A 20082-nucleotide genomic window follows, 5' to 3' on the forward strand; every position below is an offset into this window, starting at 1 on the left:
CCTTGTTCTTAATACAGAGTCGTATCTAACAGCTTCATAAGATCTTTACATTTACCTTTTAAACATATTTAGTTAAATAAATATAAATAATAAATGTGTTTATTATTCACATTTTCCTGCTTAGACTTCTGAGAAATAGATGTACTGCATCAAAACTAGGATAGATCTCTCTACTGGAGAGTTTTCTCAAGCACAGAGGATCCACAAAGCAAGAATCCAGAATTTTATTATAGCTTCCCAGAAAACAGGGAACATACAAATAACCAACTGTGGAGTTTGGTATCAAGGTCAAATAAGTAAAAAATGTTGCTATGGTATAACCCCAGATAGTGACTAAGCACCATGCAGCTTCTCACCCTTGGAAATTGGGGGAGAAGAAAGAAGAGTAGAACTTGTGGGTTGAGATAAAAACAGTTTAATGAGTAAAAATTTTAAAAATGTAATAAAAAAGACTATAACAAAAGGAGAGAGAAATACTCAAGAAGAAAGTCAAGTGATGCCCTGTGCAATTGCTCACCACCTGATGACCAAGCAGCAATCCACCCCTCCCCACCACCTCCCCAGTTTATATACTGGGCATGACGTTCTCTGAGATGAAATAGCCCTTGTACTAGTTCAGATCAGCTGTCCTGGCCGTGCTTCCTCCCAACTTCTTGTGCATCTCTTTTCTGGCAGAGTATGGGAAACTGAAAAGTCCTTAACTTAAAATGAGTGCTACTTAGCAACAACTAAAACATCAGTATGTTATCAATATAATCCTCACATTAAACCCAAAACACAGCCCTGTGCCCTGTGCCAGCTACTAGGAAGAAAATTGACTCTGTCCCAGACAGAAGCAGAACAGATATTCAGGCTCTACCACACTCAGAATCAAGCTGCCTGACTTTTGAACCCTTGCTTCTCAGGATAATACCTAGTTCCTGAGTGAGACACTTTGGATTACTATTACAAAAATTCATATGTGTAATACACAAAGCTGATAAAAGTAGCTAGTAGTGGATACTTAGGACACAGCTATGTTACAAACCCAGCCCCTCTCCAGAATTAAGTACCTTCTTCAGGGACTTTACATCTTCCTCCACTGCATGGAATTATCTGTTTTTTAAAACGCAGCCACAGGGTCAGTCTTTTAAAGCATGGCTGGACAAATACCCTTTACCAATCACTTTCCATGTAACAAATCACTGTCCTGAGGATGTCAGTGAGCTGGATTCAACTCCTTCATGACCAAGTCTTGACCACTCTACCAGCAGGAATCTATCAGGACACTGAGTCTTAATGGTCCTGAGCAGCCTCACCTGGAACCCTCATCCACCCACTCTGCCCATGAATCAGGACTCCATTAATCTGGGCCCTTTGTCCCTGCCTGAGCTATCTAGTAGCTGGATTTGCCTTCAGTTTGGTCTCCTGCCTTGTCTAGGGCCGTAAATGGACCCTGCACCATGCTGTGACTGCTCTGTTCAGGTATTGAGGGGTTGTGCTCTGGACGGTGAAGATACTGCCTGTGCCTTGGTCACCTTTAGCTCCAGGATTGTCCTCCCTTGAGCAGCAGCCTTACTCTTGCTGCTCCCTGGGAGAATTGTAGTTTTTTTGTCCTTCCCAAATGTGGTATTTCAGTCAGGACAGTTCCCCCTCACTCGTTAGAGAATGTTGTCCAGTGATTAGTCTGGAAAGCTGCTTGTATGTTTCTTCACACTATGTTTAAGGCATGGTGCAGTTTCCACAGTCCAGTGCTTGCTTTGAGTACTTAAAAAAAACCCCCAACAACAACAAACGCCAAACCAAACCTACATTGAGGGTAAGCAGTGATGGCTAGGCGGTCCTTATGGACCAAGGCTGTAACAGAGCTGTGCTCCAGCTGACAGTGCTGTTCCAGAGTTGTCTTCCAGAGCATTATCACCTCCCAGTGCTTTGGGTGTTTATTATAATAGACTCTGCTTTTGTGTTCTCTATTCAGGGAAGCTGCCTTTCACTCCCCTGGTCACAGCCTGACAGCAAATGTTTGCACTTCCATAGACAGCAAATACTGTGTGTCAGGGTGCCCCGTTCTTGGAAGACTGCCACCCGAGTTTATTTTCCCCCACAGCACCCAGGCCGTGGAGTTGGTATTCTGGTTCCCAATGTCTACCTCAAGCGGCTGACACTCACAGGTGCCCTTCACACCGTGATATCTTGCAGCCTGCCCTCCGGGAGGGCCTCCGTGCAAGCACGGCCCAGCCTGCTCCCTCCATCTTTACCCCAAGCCTGTCCCCGTGAGGGATGACGAGCAGCCAGCCCACACGTCGGCGGCTCTCAGGGAAGGAGGGCTGCCGTGCCCCACTTTCTCTGAGCCGCCTCTGTCCCCAGTCCCGATTCCCCCTTCAGAGCCCACTGCCCAATTCGCTCCGAGCGCCAACGTCCCGCTCTTCTCCTCAGCGGAGTGGCGCCGGGGACCGCCCCAAAGCGTCCCCCGCTACGCTCCGGCCTGCGCCGGGCAGCGCCCCGAGGGGCAAGCGAAGCCGGTGCGGGGAGGGGTCGCCTGTGCCGACTGCCCCTGGAGGAAGTGACATGGCGCCGGGGAGAGCGGCGAGGGGCGCCCTTTTCTTGCCGGAGCCGCCCGGCGGGTGGAGCCTGGCGGCCCCGCCCGAGCCGGCCGCCTCCCGGCGCGTGCAAACTAGTGGCAGTCGGTGCGGCTCAGCTGCTACCCCGCCGTCCGCTCCCGGCGCCTCAGCGCGGCACGCATGCCAAGGCCCGGCGCCGCCAGGTACGTGCTCTTCTTCTGGCGCCTAGCGAGCTCCTCAGGTGTGAGGCCGCCCTTCTCCAGACAGCTTGGTTGGTCTATTGGCAAAAAAAAACCCCAACCCAGACTAACCCAAAACTAGAGCTACCCTACCATCTTCCCGAAAACAACCGCCACCCCCTGGCATGCTGGAGCGGGGAGGCGGGGGGCCGGCAGCCGCTGGCAAGGGTGTGCGAGCGAGGCGGGGCGCGGCGAGGCGGGAGGCGGGCTGCGGACAGAAGTTCCTTCATTTATTCGCCGCCGGGCCGGGTCTTCCCCCACCGCTGCCACCTGGTCCTGTCGCTCTGTTTCTTCCGCGGCCGCCGAGAATTTTCCTGCCGCCCCTGGCCCCTCTTTGTGTGGCGAGCGCGGCCTGCGCCGGGGTTTCCGTGGAAACGACAGAGCTGCGGTGGCCTTGCCCCGCTGGGCCCCCTTCCTCCGGCCGGGCGGGATCGAGCGGCAGCGGCGGCCCCTTCTACTTTCCGTTCGGTCTTCCCCGCTCGCAGCGGCGGGGCTGGCGCTGACCGGGGAAGGGTAGGGCGGTTGCCGTGGAAACGGGCGGGTGCCATCGCCTGTTTGCTGCCTCCTCCTTGAAGGCGCTTCTTCGTAGCGGGAGAGCGCATCGCGGGGGTCGCGGAGCGGGCGGGCAAGCGCGGAGTCACTGGTCGCGGTGGCTGTCTTTTCCGTGGTACCCAGGAGTCGGTGAGCTGAGGCAGCTTGAGCAGCGGTCAGGCGGAGGAGACGGGGAGCCTGCCTCCCTGGTGATGTGTTCACGTGTTGCAGGAGCTCTACCGTTCGTCCGCGTGTGTCTTTCCATAAGGATATTTAGGCCGAATTAAATGTCCGCAAGCTGACTTAAGGTGTGTCGGCTGATAGCGTGTGGCGCAGGCAAAACTCCAAGGGGAGTATTGTTTAACTAAGAAGTAATAATCCTTTGTAGCATTTATTTCAACAAGTGAGTAGTCACTAATATGGCTCAAAAGACAACCAAGGAAAGAGTCTGAACAATATCGCACGGACACTTCTTGTTTTTTCCTTTTAAAACTCCTAAAAATGCATTTCAGTGTTTCAAGACTATGTGCAAACATCTAAGAATGATGTACCTTATGCACGTGCCTGTGTGGGTGAGAGCAACCCTTACTGCTACAGGAAAACTGGAAATACAAGAGGTGGAAGGATGCTAGAACCTCTCAAAAATAAAACAAAATAAATAAGAAATAAATCCCCTAAGTGTTTCTTTAAAAACAGCGATGTGTCCAGCACAGGAAGTGGTACCGAGCAATTGTAACCACAGCTTGTCCTGATAATCACTACGAGTGAGCTGCAAAAGAATTAAAAGCTGGTGGAGTAGAGAAACTACTGAAGGTACAAGCTGAGCTGGAATTTGCAGCCTTCTTTCTTCTCTAACTTCTCATGTGAATTATAAGATTACTGCAGGCATAGGGAGGTCTGCCTCTAGTATTGCCAAGATTATCTCCATATAAAGACTGACTGCATGGATCACTGAAACACTTGATATGCTGTAAATGTTTGCTCTCATTTATTAGAAAGTCCCTTTGACTTTCTATAGCTCTGTGTATCTGATTCAATGCTGTGTTCTTTGCAAATATTATGGATTAAAATATACTTTGATTCATTTTAGGAACTTGTATAAATACTGTGCATAGCTTTTCAATGTCCTATTAACGTTTTGCATAACAATGCCTATAACCATATTTTATACAAGACAAACAGGATTCATGTGGAAGAATATATCAGAAAGCCTGCAACAAGCAGGGAAAGTATTGTAAGCTGCTAATGGGTAAATGTTGCTTTTAAGCAAAGTTTGTTTGTGCTGTTGGCAAGCACTCGAATGAGAGATTTCAGTAAATGCTTCACAAGAAGCTGTAAGTATTATATTGTAGGAGAGGAGAAACTGCACGGAGAAGTCAGCCCTTGCCCAGAGTCACGGAACAGAGAATGCTGTGCCCAAGGGACCATAGTTACTGTGTGTGTTGAAACTCAGCAGGTGTCAGTTGGGTGAGGAGGTTGTTTTTTCCGTAAGTCTTGCTCTGTCCAGCCAAAATCCAGATGCACTGAAGTGCATGTTGATCTTTTCTCTGTAGTGAGGCAGGCTTTCCTGGAGTGATGGTTGTACATCATTTACAGTTTAATGTACTTACTGTACCATAACAGAGAAGAGCTCTGTACAAGAAAGGTTCTCTTGCAGGTAATAGGTGAGAATTCTATGACTGTGCACTGCCCTGATGAAAGAGGTGGGTTTTTTTTTGTTGTGTATCCCGATTTTATTGCTGGAAAGTAAAGAATGGGAATAATACCCCTTGAAATCTCTTCAACACAGGAAGGCATTGTCACAGCTGTGCTGAGGTTAGCAATATACTATTCTTGTGCCACAAACATGCGCTTGTGACTCTTAGATGTCATATGAGTAATTTAGTCTTAAGTTTTTTAAAGTTGAATGTCTTCTGTGATGTAGAAGAACACTTGCCTAAGTAATTGCATCACTACTACTGCTGTTGGTATATCCCAATAAGGGAGCAGAGGAGCAAGAAAGCAACAATGGATTGTAGTGCACTGTGCATGTGCTTTAGTCAGCAAAAGCTTTTGCAACTGTGGGCAACTGTTTTCAAACTCTGCATTTGATGTCGCTGTACTGAATGCAGTGGGCTTTTTTTGTAAGGAAACTAGAGGTACGACTGAGAGCAGTACCTTGTATGCTTTGTTGTATTTCAGCACTGGTACACAGCAGCTGATCATGTGTTTTTTCCCAAGTGCAGTGTTTGCAGGGTAGCTTTCTACAGTGCTTCAGTTTCAGGCATTTGGCAAAATTTGCCCACCTCTGTGTTGTTTGGTGGTTGTAAGCTCATTCACGTCTGACTGTGTGGTGAATACCCTGATCACCTCTGACTAATGATTGTGTGATGCTCAGAAACTGCTGAATCACTTCATTTTCATGCTTTTTCCCCTGTCCTCCTCCTCTGATGCCTCAGATTAGAAATGTGGTAGGGTCAAGATAAGGTCAGGGAAAGAGGAAATGTAAGTGAATGAGGATAACTGTGTTGGGGCAAGGATGACGATTCTGTGAACACGCCTCTTTGGTAGCTTGAGAAAAGGATGATGGCTGCTCCTGTAAAGGTACATAAGCCATATGTTAGGTACTGGCCAGAGCAGTCTAGAACTGTAGTGAGCCTGCAGTTGGGAGATGATAGGTTATGGTCCTGCAAACGATCTGCTGTTCACTTTGAACTTAAAGCCTCTTTACTTCTATGCTTCTGTTTTCACCTTTCTGTCTGTCTTTTTATATTCTGCCACAAAGAGCTTAACACTGAAGTAATTTTCTGCTCTCTGCAGAAGGGCTGACCTTGCTTGAGGTTTCAACTGTAGCATGAATAACAGGAACAGGGAAAGGCAACCAGTTCTAGGCTGGAAATAGTCAGAGGCAGAGAGGTCTTTGAGAAGAGAGAATTTACTTGCCAGAAGGTTAGGAGCTGCAGACAGAGACAGGCACACTACACTGATTTTACTTGCATGTGTGACATTACCATCTTTTAAAACTTTGATGTGCACCAGATTTCTTTTTAATCTGACCAACATAGTTAAATTTCAATCATATTTTTCCATCAGGATCCAGGTGAATTAAAAGGTTTGCGTGTGCAGATTCAGTTGGCAAATTATGTAAGTTTTTTTACTCATTAGAAAAAGGGGAAGACACAACTTAAAACCTACTGTTAAAGATAGAGGAAAAAAATGTTTGAGGGAAGTCTACATGTAGAAATGGCACTTTTCAAGTGACAAGTACTGTGTGAAAGTTAAACTGTGTCCTGCTTCTTCCCCTCTCTCCCTGTTATCCGTGTCTTCACACGTGATGCTCCTCTTACCATGTTTTTTAGCACTTTGGAAAACGTTGTTGTTACAGAGGCTGCTTTGCACTTCTGGAAGGATTGCAGCAGCCTATACCTGCACTTGAATAATTTGTGAGGTTTTTCCTCTTAGGTGGTTTTTCCCAAACAGGTGGTTTGTCAGGTGTTAGCAAGGCTTTAGCTTATTTTATGGTTCTGAGAATGTGTTTAGACAGTTCTAAGACTCCCACAACCATTTACCTCCTGGCCTCCATCATCTGGTATTAGTGAAAATTGCCATAAAACAATGCAGTAACATCAGTGTTGCTAAATGTACTGATGGTAGGAGCAATACCACTATCTCCCCACAACCAAGAAATGTAAATCAAGTGTTTAGAAGATCAAAGCAGTTGGTTATTCCTGTTGCCCAATAGTGCTAGAGGTGCAGTAGACTTACAGTTAAGCAGAAAGAAAACCAGGAAAGTGCTGTTCCCGTGTTCACCGAGCCTTCTTCATGTCACTGTCTGTTTTTTACATGCCTCTACCTGTATCTCTGTGTATAAATACAGTATTTCACTCAAGATTGAGACAGGGAAAATCTTCAATCTGAATTTAAGCCTTGTAAAGCTATCTCAAATGTATTTGAAGTTGTCAGGACAAATGCTCAAAGCCAGGCCTTTAAAGGATTTAGGCACCTGAAGGTGTGCAGCGAATTTGTAGAAAATCCAGGTAGGTGTTGATGGACCTGCTTAAATTTATGAAAATGTTACTGGACTCTTACCAGCATGTTTGGGAACTGTAACATCTGCACACTTGTCAACCAGTAAGGTAAATGCTGTTGGATCAAGCACTACCTTCGAATGATTTTACTGGACGTTTAAAATGTTTTTGACTAGCCTTGGCTTTAGGTGCTGACAATGCAAGTTCATTGGTTAGTTATATCACATTTTCTACTTTAGAGGGTAATGTTTTCTGAACAAGGACTATTGAAGCTTGTTCAGAAATTTCTTTTGGCTTCAACAAGGTTTGAATTGGATCCAAAACGAAACCTCTCTTTATTACTGGACTTGATAAATCCAATGCCTGTGATAAAGGCTTTTGTTCTCTGAAGTTCTCAAATTAAATCAGGCTGTTGGGGGACTGATGATCAGGGAGAATGAAGTGGCTGAAAGTACTCTGAGTTCATGGTGTAGCAAAACAGTTCTGAACACTCATATCTTAGAGGCAGAAGTGAGTGGAAACTGTTGTGGAATGGGACTGCTTAAATATGGCTAAAGTACTCATCATGCTTATTTAAATTTTTACCTGGCATCTGGATGTCTGATTGTTTTGTGTGTGGGTGCAGCTGAGCATTTCACTGAACCTGGCATCCTTTTTGAACCATGTCAACCACATCTCAGAGGTAAGACATGTGTTTTTCAAAGTATTGAGTGTTAACCTCTCCAAGGCAGGAGTTGATTTTTCTTTGAATAATATATCTGGAAGCTTCCCTGCTACATTCATTCTTTGGTTAAACTATTTTCTACAGAAAGAAGCGTTAGAAAAACTTAAGAAATAAATATTAATATCCTATGAATTCCTGTCTTGATGTGGCCACATCTTGCATAGGCATTGTCATTTCCAATTTTGAGATGTGATTTCCATAAAGGAGATACTCAGTTGCTTCATACTCTTCAGTGTTGTATGATAGAATACAGCCAAATTCATTTAGTACTTGGACATAAAACATTGCAAGTCTTTTTTCTGTTTAACATATCCTTAGTATTAAAAGAGCATATTAATGAATGTTATTTCATATTAATTAAAATATGCAAATGGCTCAACTGAAGGAGGCAGCTACTTTCACAGAAGAGCAAAAAAACTAACAGTTCCCTTGGAGTTGTAATCAGGTGGATGGCACTTTTCATTTCCAGCGTTGTTAACAACATCTTGTGATTTGCACTGGAAAGTTTTGGATCCTCTTACAGATGATTTTTGTGCTGTTTCCTCACATCCTTGTGATTCAGTAGCACAGAGGATGCAATCTGTCTCCTGTTGCCACTGAGTCTGTGGCAGCATTTTGTTAGCAGGGCTTGAATCCACCAAGTGGGATAAGGTGGTTGTCTCCAGCAGGACATAAAACTGCTCAGAAGGAGACACACTATGTTAAAATCTTATACTGGGGTTTGGGGCAAATATAAAATTTGTTACTAGCCCACAGTCTGGTGGTGGAAGTCCCATTTGTAAACCAATGGTACTTCCACCATGGTGTTTTTCTCAGCTCAGTGATTTATGCCCTACCTCTGCCACTTTTCATGTCCTCTTTTTTTTAAATAAGGTTTTTACTGCAACACATTCTGTATTATTTGTTGGTTATACTTTCTGGCTTTCTTAAAGAAACAAAACTACTCAATTTAGGAATTAGACCTTTAGGAAAAGCCTTGAAGAGAGTGCTCACCATTACTAAAATCACAATTCCAGATAATATAAAGAGGTAATTTTACTGGAGTGTACTGAAGAAAGAAAATCATCCTTTTCCCATGCTGATGATTTTTGTCTTCTGATTGTTGTCCTTGAAGCAACTTTAATTCTTTCTTCAGTTGGAATAATGAGATGTACGTTTGTGTGCATGTGCACACAGTGCTGTTGAGTTGGTGCTAAATTTGTAACTTCTAGTTTATGGTACAGAGCCATTCAAGTTGCTGAATACTTGCTTTTCATTTCTTGAGGAATGGAGAAAGGAATGGAGAGTTCATTAGATCAGCACATGTACTTTGGTTTGAACCATCTCCTGCATTTATACCTGTTGAATCATCTGCTGCCAGTGAAGGTTGTGGGATGTGTCCATTCCCTCTCTGTTCTCTATATATGGCCTGTTAGAAGCTGTTGCATGGCAAACTTAAGCATGGACAAGAGAACAAATGAAGAAGGATGAAAAGTACCATTTTGTGTTGTAAGCTGAAGCTGAAGGAACTGATGGGTTGTGGTTCTGGAGTTGTCTCTGCCATGGATTTGCTAAATGACTGTCCCAAGTTCTCTGTGAGCGTTGCTCCCTGTGTGTAGCTTGGTTGCAGCAAGGCCTGTCTTGCCAGACTTACTTCACTAGCATTTTCTAAATGGCTGTATCTTTTCATATGAGAGGGGATGGATAAATCCAGGAAGGAACTGACAGAAGTCCACGCTGTTTTCTAGTCCTATCCATAACAGGTTTGATCTTACATATAGAAATGGGATTGCTTTTACTGAGTAGGTGTGAAACTTCTCTGCCTGGATAGAACTGCTTTATGTGTGTTAGTGGTCTGGAAAGCTGTCTATTGCAGAACTGGACTTTGAGGGTTATACTTTTGTAGCCTTTGTTCGTAAAAACAGGATTAAATATTAAAAGCCTTGAACTAAGTGTGTGATCCATATTTCTGTGTTGCCTCACACATAAAACTGGTTTGGATGTGGGGGAGGTATTTTTTCTATTGAGAGTATAGGCAGTTCCTGTACCTCATGCCTTTGCATTGCTGTGAATGTAGTTTGCAGTTCTTGAAGACAAGGTGAGAGTGATCAGTGTTTGGCAAGCATAAACCATGAGTCTTCATAGGAGAGACATCATTTCCAAAGCTTATCTCTTAACAGGAGAATGTTTGGACTGCTGGCACAATTTAAAAAAAAAAAAAAAGAAAGAAAAAAAGCAACTTTAGTTTTATACCAACTTTTCCTTTTCTCTCATCTGTCTTCCTCCCTCCTCACATTTCTTGTGACTCTTCTAAAAGAATTGTTTTTATAATAACTACTGGGGAACTTGGTAGCTACTCCTGTGTTGGATCTGTTCTTGAAATGTCCAGTGCAGAGATGATCAGCCATGGTGCCATGTGCCCATGTTGCTAGGTGGATATCATGATATAGGTGGCAATATCCTACCCTCTCCTGCCTCTGAATTTTAATGTATTAATTTCCTATGCACAGAAGTGGTGGTGTGGATCTCGCCATTGAGAGATTTCTCACAGGCTGTGCACTGAGGACCAGTGGCTGTACCTCAAATGTACAGTTGCCTCAAATGATCCATCACTGTTCTGTACACAATTTCATATATCATATCATAAGCATAAAAGCATCTGGATTTATGTGTGTGTATATATTTATATTTGAGAAGGTTTAGTTTGTTGCAAATATTCAGATTCTGTTATTTATAAGCCAGCCACCTGTACTTTTGCAGCAAGCAAGATCATTCACTGAACTGATTTTGTAGAAACACGTTTAGTGGTGTCAGAGGTGTGCCTTTATAAAGGAGGGTGCCAGATCACAGTAATGTGTGGGCCTGGTTACCTTTGACAAAGCACTTAATGTTGCCTATAAGAGCAAATATTAAATTGTCTATGACCACATGATGTAATTGTCCTGTACTCTCTGCTTTTGTTCACCTTTGTTATTTTTGTGTAACTATGTTGCTTATAGCAACAGATGTGTGACAGCAGAGGTTCTCAGTGTACTTTCTTGTTAAATTCTGTTTGCTGTTTAGTTCTGACCCCCTGCTTGATCCCTAAATTTGACTTGTGTTTGTTATGTTGCCCTTGTTGGCTTTGTAAATACCTTGTTAGAGTAATGGGCCCAGATAAAGTAAAAGAGGAAGCAGGGTGACTCAGTGGTCCCCAGAACTGAACTGTGGGGCTGAACTCTGATAGACTTGTCCAGGTCATAAATATCTTAATAGAGCTCACTGTATTTTTCCCCAAGCAAATTACAGATGATTGTGCTTTGTAGAAATACATGTTTGTATAGACAGAAACTTGGGTGGGAATCAGTTGAAGAGCAACACTTGGCATGCTGGAAAGAAGCAAATTCCTTCCACCAAAGATAAGTACTGTACTTCACCCCAATGTATCTTTTAAGGATCTCTCTAGGAGCTTGGAACAGAAGTGCTTAACTTGAAGGGGTTAACCTTCTTCAAATAAATATCTTCCTCAGCATCAAGCCTTGCAGTCCCTAAACACTACACCTCCAAAAAGTTCTGCATTGCCCTATATTTAAAGCTAGCCTGAATTTCCTTGTTCCACTCCCTCTTCCCTGAATGTTTCATTTTTCTAGAAGAAGTAGCAAAATTGAACTGCTTCTGACTAGAACTTGGGTGGCAGCTCCCCATCTTTCCTTCTCCTTCCAAGACTATGCATGTCTCTCCCAGGCTGCTGTCATCCTATTTGCCTTGCTGTTATAAACGCTTTTCTTTCTATGTGGTAACGGGGCAAGCATTGAGGCTGTCAGAGCTAATAGCAGCTGCGTTGTTCATTTTACCAGCAGAGTATGCATACACAGATAGAAAACTTGCATCCTGGCATGTATACAGGGTTTGTGTAGCTGTCTTCCTTGACATTAGACCACAGCAGGAAGAAACTATGAAAAGGGAAGGCAAAAGCATTCTTAATGATAACCATTTCAAAACTTCCTGGGTTACTTTCATTTCTTCAGTTTGTACTCTGTTATGCTAATTTTGACTGTACACAAAAGAAATAAAAATTCAGTTTTATAACTAGTCTATAAATTAGAAATCCTAAAGCTTGCAGGTAGATGGTATTTGTTCTTCAGCCTTTCAAACAGCCAGACTGACTGATGTCTCTTTTGTAGTGCTGTGTGTTACAAAATATGCAGGTCAGGAATGTGTGACTCCCCAGTAAGACCTAAAAACATTCTGAAATTCCATTAAATTTGGAGGAAGGACTTAAGATATGCTCAAATTCTTCCCTGATTTAGGACCTTTTTGAGGATGTGTGGTGAGTTGACCTTGGCTAGTGGCCAGGTGCACGTCAAACCACTTCCTCAGCAGGGCAGGGAAAGAAAATAAGATGAAAAAGCTCATGGGTTGAAATAAGGATAGGGAGACTACTCACCAGTTACCGTCATGGACGAAACAGACTCCACTTCGGGAAGATTAATTTATTGCTTCCCACTCAAAACCTTGCCATGTGAAGCTAATACAAAAGGTAATGTTCTGATAGTTGCCTCCAGAGTAAGTGTTTCAAACCCTAACTGTGAGGCAAATAGATGTATAATTAATCCTTGAGACTAGTTTTCTCTTTGTGCAGCACATACAGATATATTCTTCTTGAAGGTGAATATATACATGGAAACGACCTCACTTTTGCTAACTTTGATGCTCACTGACAGAAAGAGCACAAGGACTTCCTATGACCTGCCTTGCATATGTATTTCATGTACAGAAGCACTATTAAAATGGACTCTGATATGAATACACTGCTGTAATCTGATGTGAGCATATTTTTGTAGTCGTGGTCTCTGTAACTCACCCATCCAAGAATCTGGTTTAGATTAGAAAATGCAAGAATGGACATTCTTAACTTGCAGCAAAGCATTTAAAAACATAGACATAACTGAGAACTTTTGCATAGGCTGGAAACATACTGTTCTGAAAATCATGGAATCATGGAATGGTTTGGGTTGGAAGGGACCTTAAAGATCACCTAGTTCCAACTCCCCTTGCCATGGACAGGGCCACTTTCCACTAGATCAGATTGCTCAAACCCCACTTCCAGAGATGGGGCTTCCACAGCCACTCTAGGCAACCTGTTTCAGTGCTTCACTAACCTCACAGTGAAGAACTTCCTTGCATCTAATCTGAATCTATGTTCTTTCAGTTTGAAGCCACTATCACTTGTCCTTTTGCTACATGCCCTTGTAAAATGTCTCTCTGCAGCTTTCTTATTGTCCTCTTTTAGGCACTGGAAAGCTGCTATAAGGTCTCCCCAGAGCCTTCTTTTCTCCAGGCTGAACACCACCAATTGTCTCAGCTTGTCCTCATAGCAGAGGTGTTCTAACCCTCTGACCATCTCTGTGGCCCTCCTCTGGACTTGCTCCAACAGGTCTATATTCTCCTTATGTTGGGGGCCCCAGATCCAGGATATAATACTGTCTTGTTGCATTTGTAAGTATGGACAATATTAGCTTATTTCAGATGCTGTCAGATAGGTATCAGCAGCAAAAGGAAGATTAAGATTTTGTGATGAGGGGAATGTGAGCCTGCTGCTGAACACAGAGGGTGCCCTGGTGACAGAAGATACAGAGAAGGCTGAATTACTGAATACCTTCTTTGCTTTGGTCTTTGCAGCCAAGGCGGGTCCTCAAGAAGCCCAGTCCAACAAGGATAGTAAGATGGCCTGGACAACAGAGGACTTGCCCTGGCTGGATAAGGAAGAGGTTAAAGACTTGTTGGCCAAGCTTAACACTCATAAGTCAATGGGACCTGATGGGATGCACCTGAGAGTACCGAGGGAGATGGCTGATGTGATTGCTAAGCTGCTCTCCATCATTTTTGAACAATCATGGAGGACAGGCAAGGTGCCTGAGGACTGGAGAAAGGCCAAGGTCACTCCAGTCTTCAAAAAGGGCAGGAAGGACGACCCAGGAAACTACAGGCCAGTCAGCCTCACCTGCATCCCTGTAAAGGTGATGGAACAACTCACCCTGAATGTCATTGTTGCTGCTACCGGCAACATCACCAGGCCGCCAGCACGGATCACTCAGCTCACTGACCGCTGAGGGGACAAGACCGCTGCATATTCAGTATGGATGATGCTTTATTCTGGCTTTATTGCTTGCGTCATGCGCTTTTATCTGCTAACACAAACACCTCCTTTCGCTCCACCCTGTGCCTGCCTCTTCTGTACTCTCCGCCTCTCATGTCACGGCCCGAGATCTGGGTGCCTACAACATGTCATAACTAAACATATGAGGGAAAAGATGGTTATTGGGGGAAGTCAACGTGGATTCACTAGGGGGAAATCCTGTTTGACCAACCTGATAGCTTTCTATGAGTGCATAACCAGCTGGCTAGATGAGGGGAGAGCAGCGGATGTCATCTACCTTGACTTCAGCAAAGCTTTTGACACTGTCTCACATAACACCCTCACCAGAAGGCTCAGGTAGTGTGGCTTGGATGAGTGGATGGTGAGGTGGATCGAGAGCTGGCTGAATGACAGAGCCCAGAGGGTGGTGATCAATGGCACAGAATCGAGTTGGAGGCCTGTGGCCAGTGGAGTTCCACAGGGATCGGTTCTGGGGCCAGTCTTGTTCAACATCTTCATCAGTGACCTGGATGAGGGGACAGAGTGTACCCTCAGCAAGTTGGCTGATGACGCCAAGCTGGGAGAACTGGATGATTCCCCAGAAGGCTGTGCTGCCATTCAGCAGGATCTCAACTGACTTGAGAGTTGGGCAGAGAGGAACCTCATGAGGTTCAACAAGGAGAAGTGCAGAGTCCTATATGTGGGAGGAAGAACCCCGTGCACCAGTACAGGCTGGGGATTGACCTGCTGGAGAGCAGCTCTGCAGAAGGAGACCTGGGAGTCCTGGTTGATAATAAACTGAACACAAGCCAGTAATGTGCCCTCATGGCCAAGAAGGCCAATGATTTCCTGGGATGCATCAAGAAGAGCGTGGCCAGCAGATTGAGGGAGGTTCTTCTCCCCCGCTACTCTGCCCTGGTGAGGCCTCTTCTGCAGTACTGGGCTCCCCAGCTCGAGACGGATGGGAAATTCTGGACAGAGTGCAGCACAGGGCCACCAAGGTGATCAGGGGACTGGAGTATCTTCCTTATGAGCCAAGGCTGCGGGAACTAGGGCTATTTAGTCTAGAGAAGAGGAGACTGAGGGGGAATCTCATTAATATTCATAAGTATAGGAATAGTGGATGTCAGGAGGTTGGGGCATCCCTTTTCTTCTATTGTATCTAGCAACAGGACAGGGACTAATGGGATGAAGCTGGAACATTTCATCCCATTATGTTTAAGTGGAACACATATGTTTAAATGGAACACAAAAGTTCCATTTAAACATAAGAAAAAACTATTTTACTGTGAGAGTGAGAGAACCCTGGCATAGACTGCCCAGGGAGGATGTGGAGTCTCCTTCCTTGGAGGTCTTCAAGACCCGCGTGGACATGTTCCTATGTGACCTGATCTAGGTGACCCTGCTTCTGCAGGGGGGTTGGACTAGATGATCTCTAAAGGTCCCTCCCAACCCCTACCATTCTATGAGTCTATGATTTCCACACTCAAGTACTCTGTTTACTATATGAACTTTGGACAATATGAGTGAGAGTTCTTTGCTTCGTTCTCATTTTTTCTGTAAAAGTGCAAATAGTTTGTTTTTACAAGATCACTAGTCTAAAAACAGAATTTAAGGTACAAAATGGCATTATTAATTCCTTTCGACCTCTGACAGAAGAAAGGTACTCACCTTGCACATCACTGGTATAACATTGTTTTCCCTCCATGTTCTCCTGGTCAGTTACCATAAGCAGAAGGAAATACTGAGAGTAGTTGAAGTAGAAAACAGGAGATATTGCCGAGGAATGAAACTTGAGAGGAAAAGAAGTAGTGGTGGGGCTTGCTTTTAAACCTATGATATTTTAGTCACATGAATTGATCCTTGTTGACATACTCTCTAGACAGATATTTGAGGTTTGAGTTTCTTCGATATTCAAGGGAAAACTGTTTAAAGAATGTCCCTATCTGTTTTCAGTGCTCTGGCTGGCCATTTTTTCCCGATTCATTTAAAGGGGTGTTTGATGAAAGAGAGCTTCTTGGCAGCTCTCCGTTCTTAATAGCTTCTGAGAAAATGCATTCATTGGTCCTTTTGTTTTCAAAAGATTGCTGTAATTTTTAGTCATTATCTCTAAGGCGATCAGGGTAATTTATTAAACCAACATCAAGAATTAAAGACCTGATCCTTTATCACTTAAGCTGGTGTTAGGTTGATGTTAACCATGAGGAACTTTAGTAAGACAAAGGGCAAGAGGAAGAAGTTCCTATGAACTTTTAAAAAGCAAGCTTCTCAACACGTTTCCTAAGCTCAGAATTGATTCTTGAAATTAAATTTCTACTTTTTTTTTTGTTTCTCTTACCAAGAGTAAACCATATTTCCTGGAGTTTGGGTAATGAAAACAGTCAAAAAAGTATCATATTAAAGAAAATATTCTAAGTATGAGCTTATGCCTGATAAAGAGAACACTTAGTACTCTGTATACAGTGTTTGGGTTGCAGATTTTGTAGGGAAAACAACTTGAATTTAATAATAATAAGAACCCTATCATTTTAGTCTCCCTACTTTCCAGAAAAACAAAATGTAAGCAGTAGTTCTAATTTCTTGTTCCTTTTCCAAACAGGTTAGGTTAGATGCATTTCAGTGTTACTGCTCAGGTAGATTTAGTTTTCCTGTAAAACGTGTCTTAGAAGCTTTACAGAATTGAAATTTGATGACTAAGGTATGAAAGCAAGAAATAAATTACTTTCAAACAGTCCATTGTAGCTTCATAAAATTGTAAGGCAGTAATTATATTTTATCAGGATCATCTCATATTTGTTTATTTTAATTCAGTGAAGTCTTGTTTTAAGGACCCAGTATGAAGTAAATGATTCATATAAACATAACATTTTAACACAGTTTGACTAGTATTGCAATGAAAGGAAAAAAAGGTTAGTGGACTAATGTTCTGGTGAATTCTTCCTTGTCACAAAGTATCTTGATCAACTGCCTATTAGAGTAGATTTCTGTTGATTATATCAAATAGTGGATGTTCAAGTCTCACTATAAGTAGACAGTGCTTCAGTCTTATTTCATATATGGGTTGATTTGTGTTTATTTTGATCCAGTTCCTTACTGATCTCTGAGAATTACATTAGATTACAGTGATTCTATGGGATGGAATTAAACAGGTCTCCTAGCTCAAAAAAACCTGTGCTGATCTGTTTTAGCCAAGGATGGATAAAGCCAGTTGTCAGGGTTTTGTGCCCTGCACAGTCTTTTTAAACCATCCGCTTTAAAGTAGCTGGTTGCCTTCATTCTGACTGGTTTAAAGAAGTGATCTAGTCCTGCTACTTAATGAAGTACAGTAGTCTGAATTGAGGAAGTGAAACTTTGTATCTTTTGCAGTAAATGTATTCAAAACTTGTGGTTTTTTATTTGTTTAAAAATTGTTTATCTCTGTCTTCAGAATGTGATGGAGGGGTTGAGGCATGAATCATTGCAATGATTCCTACTAGACAACTGCTTTCATTCTACTTAGCCTTCAACAAAACCAAATCTTTGGTCAAAGCCCAAGCTCATAAATCATCTGCCACCCTCAGGAGCTTGTCTTTGATAGAATAGTTGGTTAAAGCTGGAAAAGCTTTTTTGCAAGTATCATGACAGTGATTGCTACAATGAACAGAGGCCTGTTCTGCCATTCTGAGCTACAGATGGTGTCTGCTTTGGTACTGAATAGTACAGCAAGATAAAGAGAACAAAGTCTGTGATGCACAAAGGGCACATTTTGTCTACTAATAATAGGCTTGGTACTGCCATAAATTCTTTATATAAATTACACAACAATACAGGTTCTCTTTCTTAAATTTTTCTTTATCTTCCTTGTGGTTGGAAACCTGACTAAATAACTTCCTATTGCTTTAGAGCAGTTCTTGTGAGTGCTTTTTGCTGTGGTAAGCATAGTCAGCAAGGGCAGTAAAACAAATATTTGAGGACACTGATCTAGAATCAGTGCCTTAAATAATGGGGTCTCATACAGTCTAAGAGGATAGGCATAAAGATTTTTTTTTAATCAATTCTGTGGGATGCTGACAGCTGCTGTTTTGTTATTGCCAATGACTGGCACATTGAGAAATACTCTCAGGGCTTCCTCCTTGGGCAAACTCTCCTACACCTTGGAGGGAGAAACCGTGGGAATTATAACAGGATGGCAGCACCTCCTGCTTCACTGTGTTAAAAATGTTGGAGTATTGATTACAGAGAAATCATGATTTATTTTTTTTTCTCGTAACAAATAAGAGTAGCAATGGTGGGAGTGATGGTGGAGGAAGGTTAGTATAGGAGTTGGTGGGCCAGGGTACTTGGCAGAGGACACTTTCAGTGAATGCTACGCTGCTAAGGTTGGACTGGTCTTTTCCAAAATGATACAAACCTTTCTTAAGTAACTAAAGAGTTGATTCCCCCCCCCCGCCCCGGGAAACACTGCTGGGTCATGGGTTAGTACTTTTATTGATGTTTCCTTTCTAGGCTTATGGACTATAACTGACAGAAATACAGTGTTAAGGAATAACTGTACAAATTGTGTGTATTTTGCATAGCTGAGCTTTTATTCTCTTGCCAAAGGTAGCTGATGTTTGAGTGTGACGGGAACAAGCCAGTAAAGCTAGAATTAAGGAGAGCTGCTGTTACCTCTTGACTGGGGAGCATGGCTAGCATAGCCTGGGGAGGAATGCACAACTTCTAACACAAAGTTCTAAAGTATTTACTTTGGAGCTGTTCTTTAAGATAGCAGAGGCCATAGCGTTACGTCTCATGAAGTACAGATGCTTCAAATCAAAATATAAATGGATTGTTTTGCTCGTATTTTATCAAAAAAGACCATGTAGACCATGGAATGGAGTCATATAATCACGAGTTTTGCAGAATCAGGACCAAAATGTGGAAACTTGTTTTCAAAACCAAATGTAAATTGATTTCAGAAATACAATGTTCTGTTTCCATGCTCACTTTTGCAAATGTTGGCCTTTTTCTGCAATGAATTAACTTTAATTTTAGTGTACTTAATTGTAAAATGGGAAGTCTGTATTAATAGTCTGTTTCTAGAAATAAATGCACTCTGTAACTTTTGATACTGTTTGGTTTTGCAGGTTGTCTTCTGAATTTTGGGTCTGAAGGTTCACTCTTGCTTTCTCAGCAAATCATGGACATCGTTGGCTTTCTCAAGTCTCAATTCATTTGCCACCTTCTGATCTGCTACATATTTATAGTGTCAGGACTGATCATTAACTTCATTCAACTCTTTACACTTATAATTTGGCCAATCAACAAGCAACTGTTCAGGAGGATCAACTGCAGACTGGCTTACTGCATTTCAAGCCGTAAGATTTCATTTTGTTTTTTAAAGTATTTTCATATTTTGTCTTGTGGGTACTGGTATAAAAGTTCTGAAACAGATTTAAAAGTAACCTATATAAAGGTCATTACCGCTTCGTACAGCACGTGCATTTGTGTGAAGAGGTTTACACTTTGTTGATATTTCCTATTCTTCTGAAATGTTTTGCTCTTTTATATTGGGATGCTTGCTTGACTCAGGATATTGAAGAAAGAATGCCTCACGTTTGGCTATCCATCATGTTCCATTAAGCCAAATGAGAAACGACCAAATAATAACTGAACTTGCTGAGATGCATTATCTGTAGCCTTACAGTGTTAACAGGCCGCTTCCAATAACGTTTTCAATCTTTTTACCATGAATGATTTTGTTTATCATCATGATAAAAAATGTTTCATGTGCAAATACTGTTCAAGACTGGGAAATAACAGTAAAAAAAGGAAAAGTCTTTGATTTCATGTACTTCTTTCTTAAACCAGTTGTAAACTGTTGTTTCTTTGAATGGGCATTTCAGACATTGATACATCTGTATTTATTCAGTATTTGTGTGTAGTTAGAATGGAGAATGAAGCATGTAGCCCATAAGCATTGAAA

The 20082-nt window shown here is 42.6% G+C and overlaps 1 protein-coding gene across 1 annotated transcript in view; it reads left to right on the top strand.

Moving 5' to 3' along the window:
• The first annotated feature begins 2670 nt into the window (after positions 1 to 2670).
• Positions 2671 to 20082, top strand: part of AGPAT4 (1-acylglycerol-3-phosphate O-acyltransferase 4) — a 77748-nt gene continuing 60336 nt past the window's right edge. Inside the window, exons 1-2 of the mRNA XM_061990231.1 lie at positions 2671 to 2743; positions 19244 to 19474. Coding sequence (XP_061846215.1) covers positions 19297 to 19474 — 178 coding nt within the window. The 5' untranslated portion in view covers positions 2671 to 2743; positions 19244 to 19296. The remainder of the gene's footprint in view (positions 2744 to 19243; positions 19475 to 20082) is intronic.

Source organism: Colius striatus, chromosome 2 (assembly GCF_028858725.1).
Source record: "Colius striatus isolate bColStr4 chromosome 2, bColStr4.1.hap1, whole genome shotgun sequence".
NCBI lineage: Eukaryota > Metazoa > Chordata > Aves > Coliiformes > Coliidae > Colius > Colius striatus.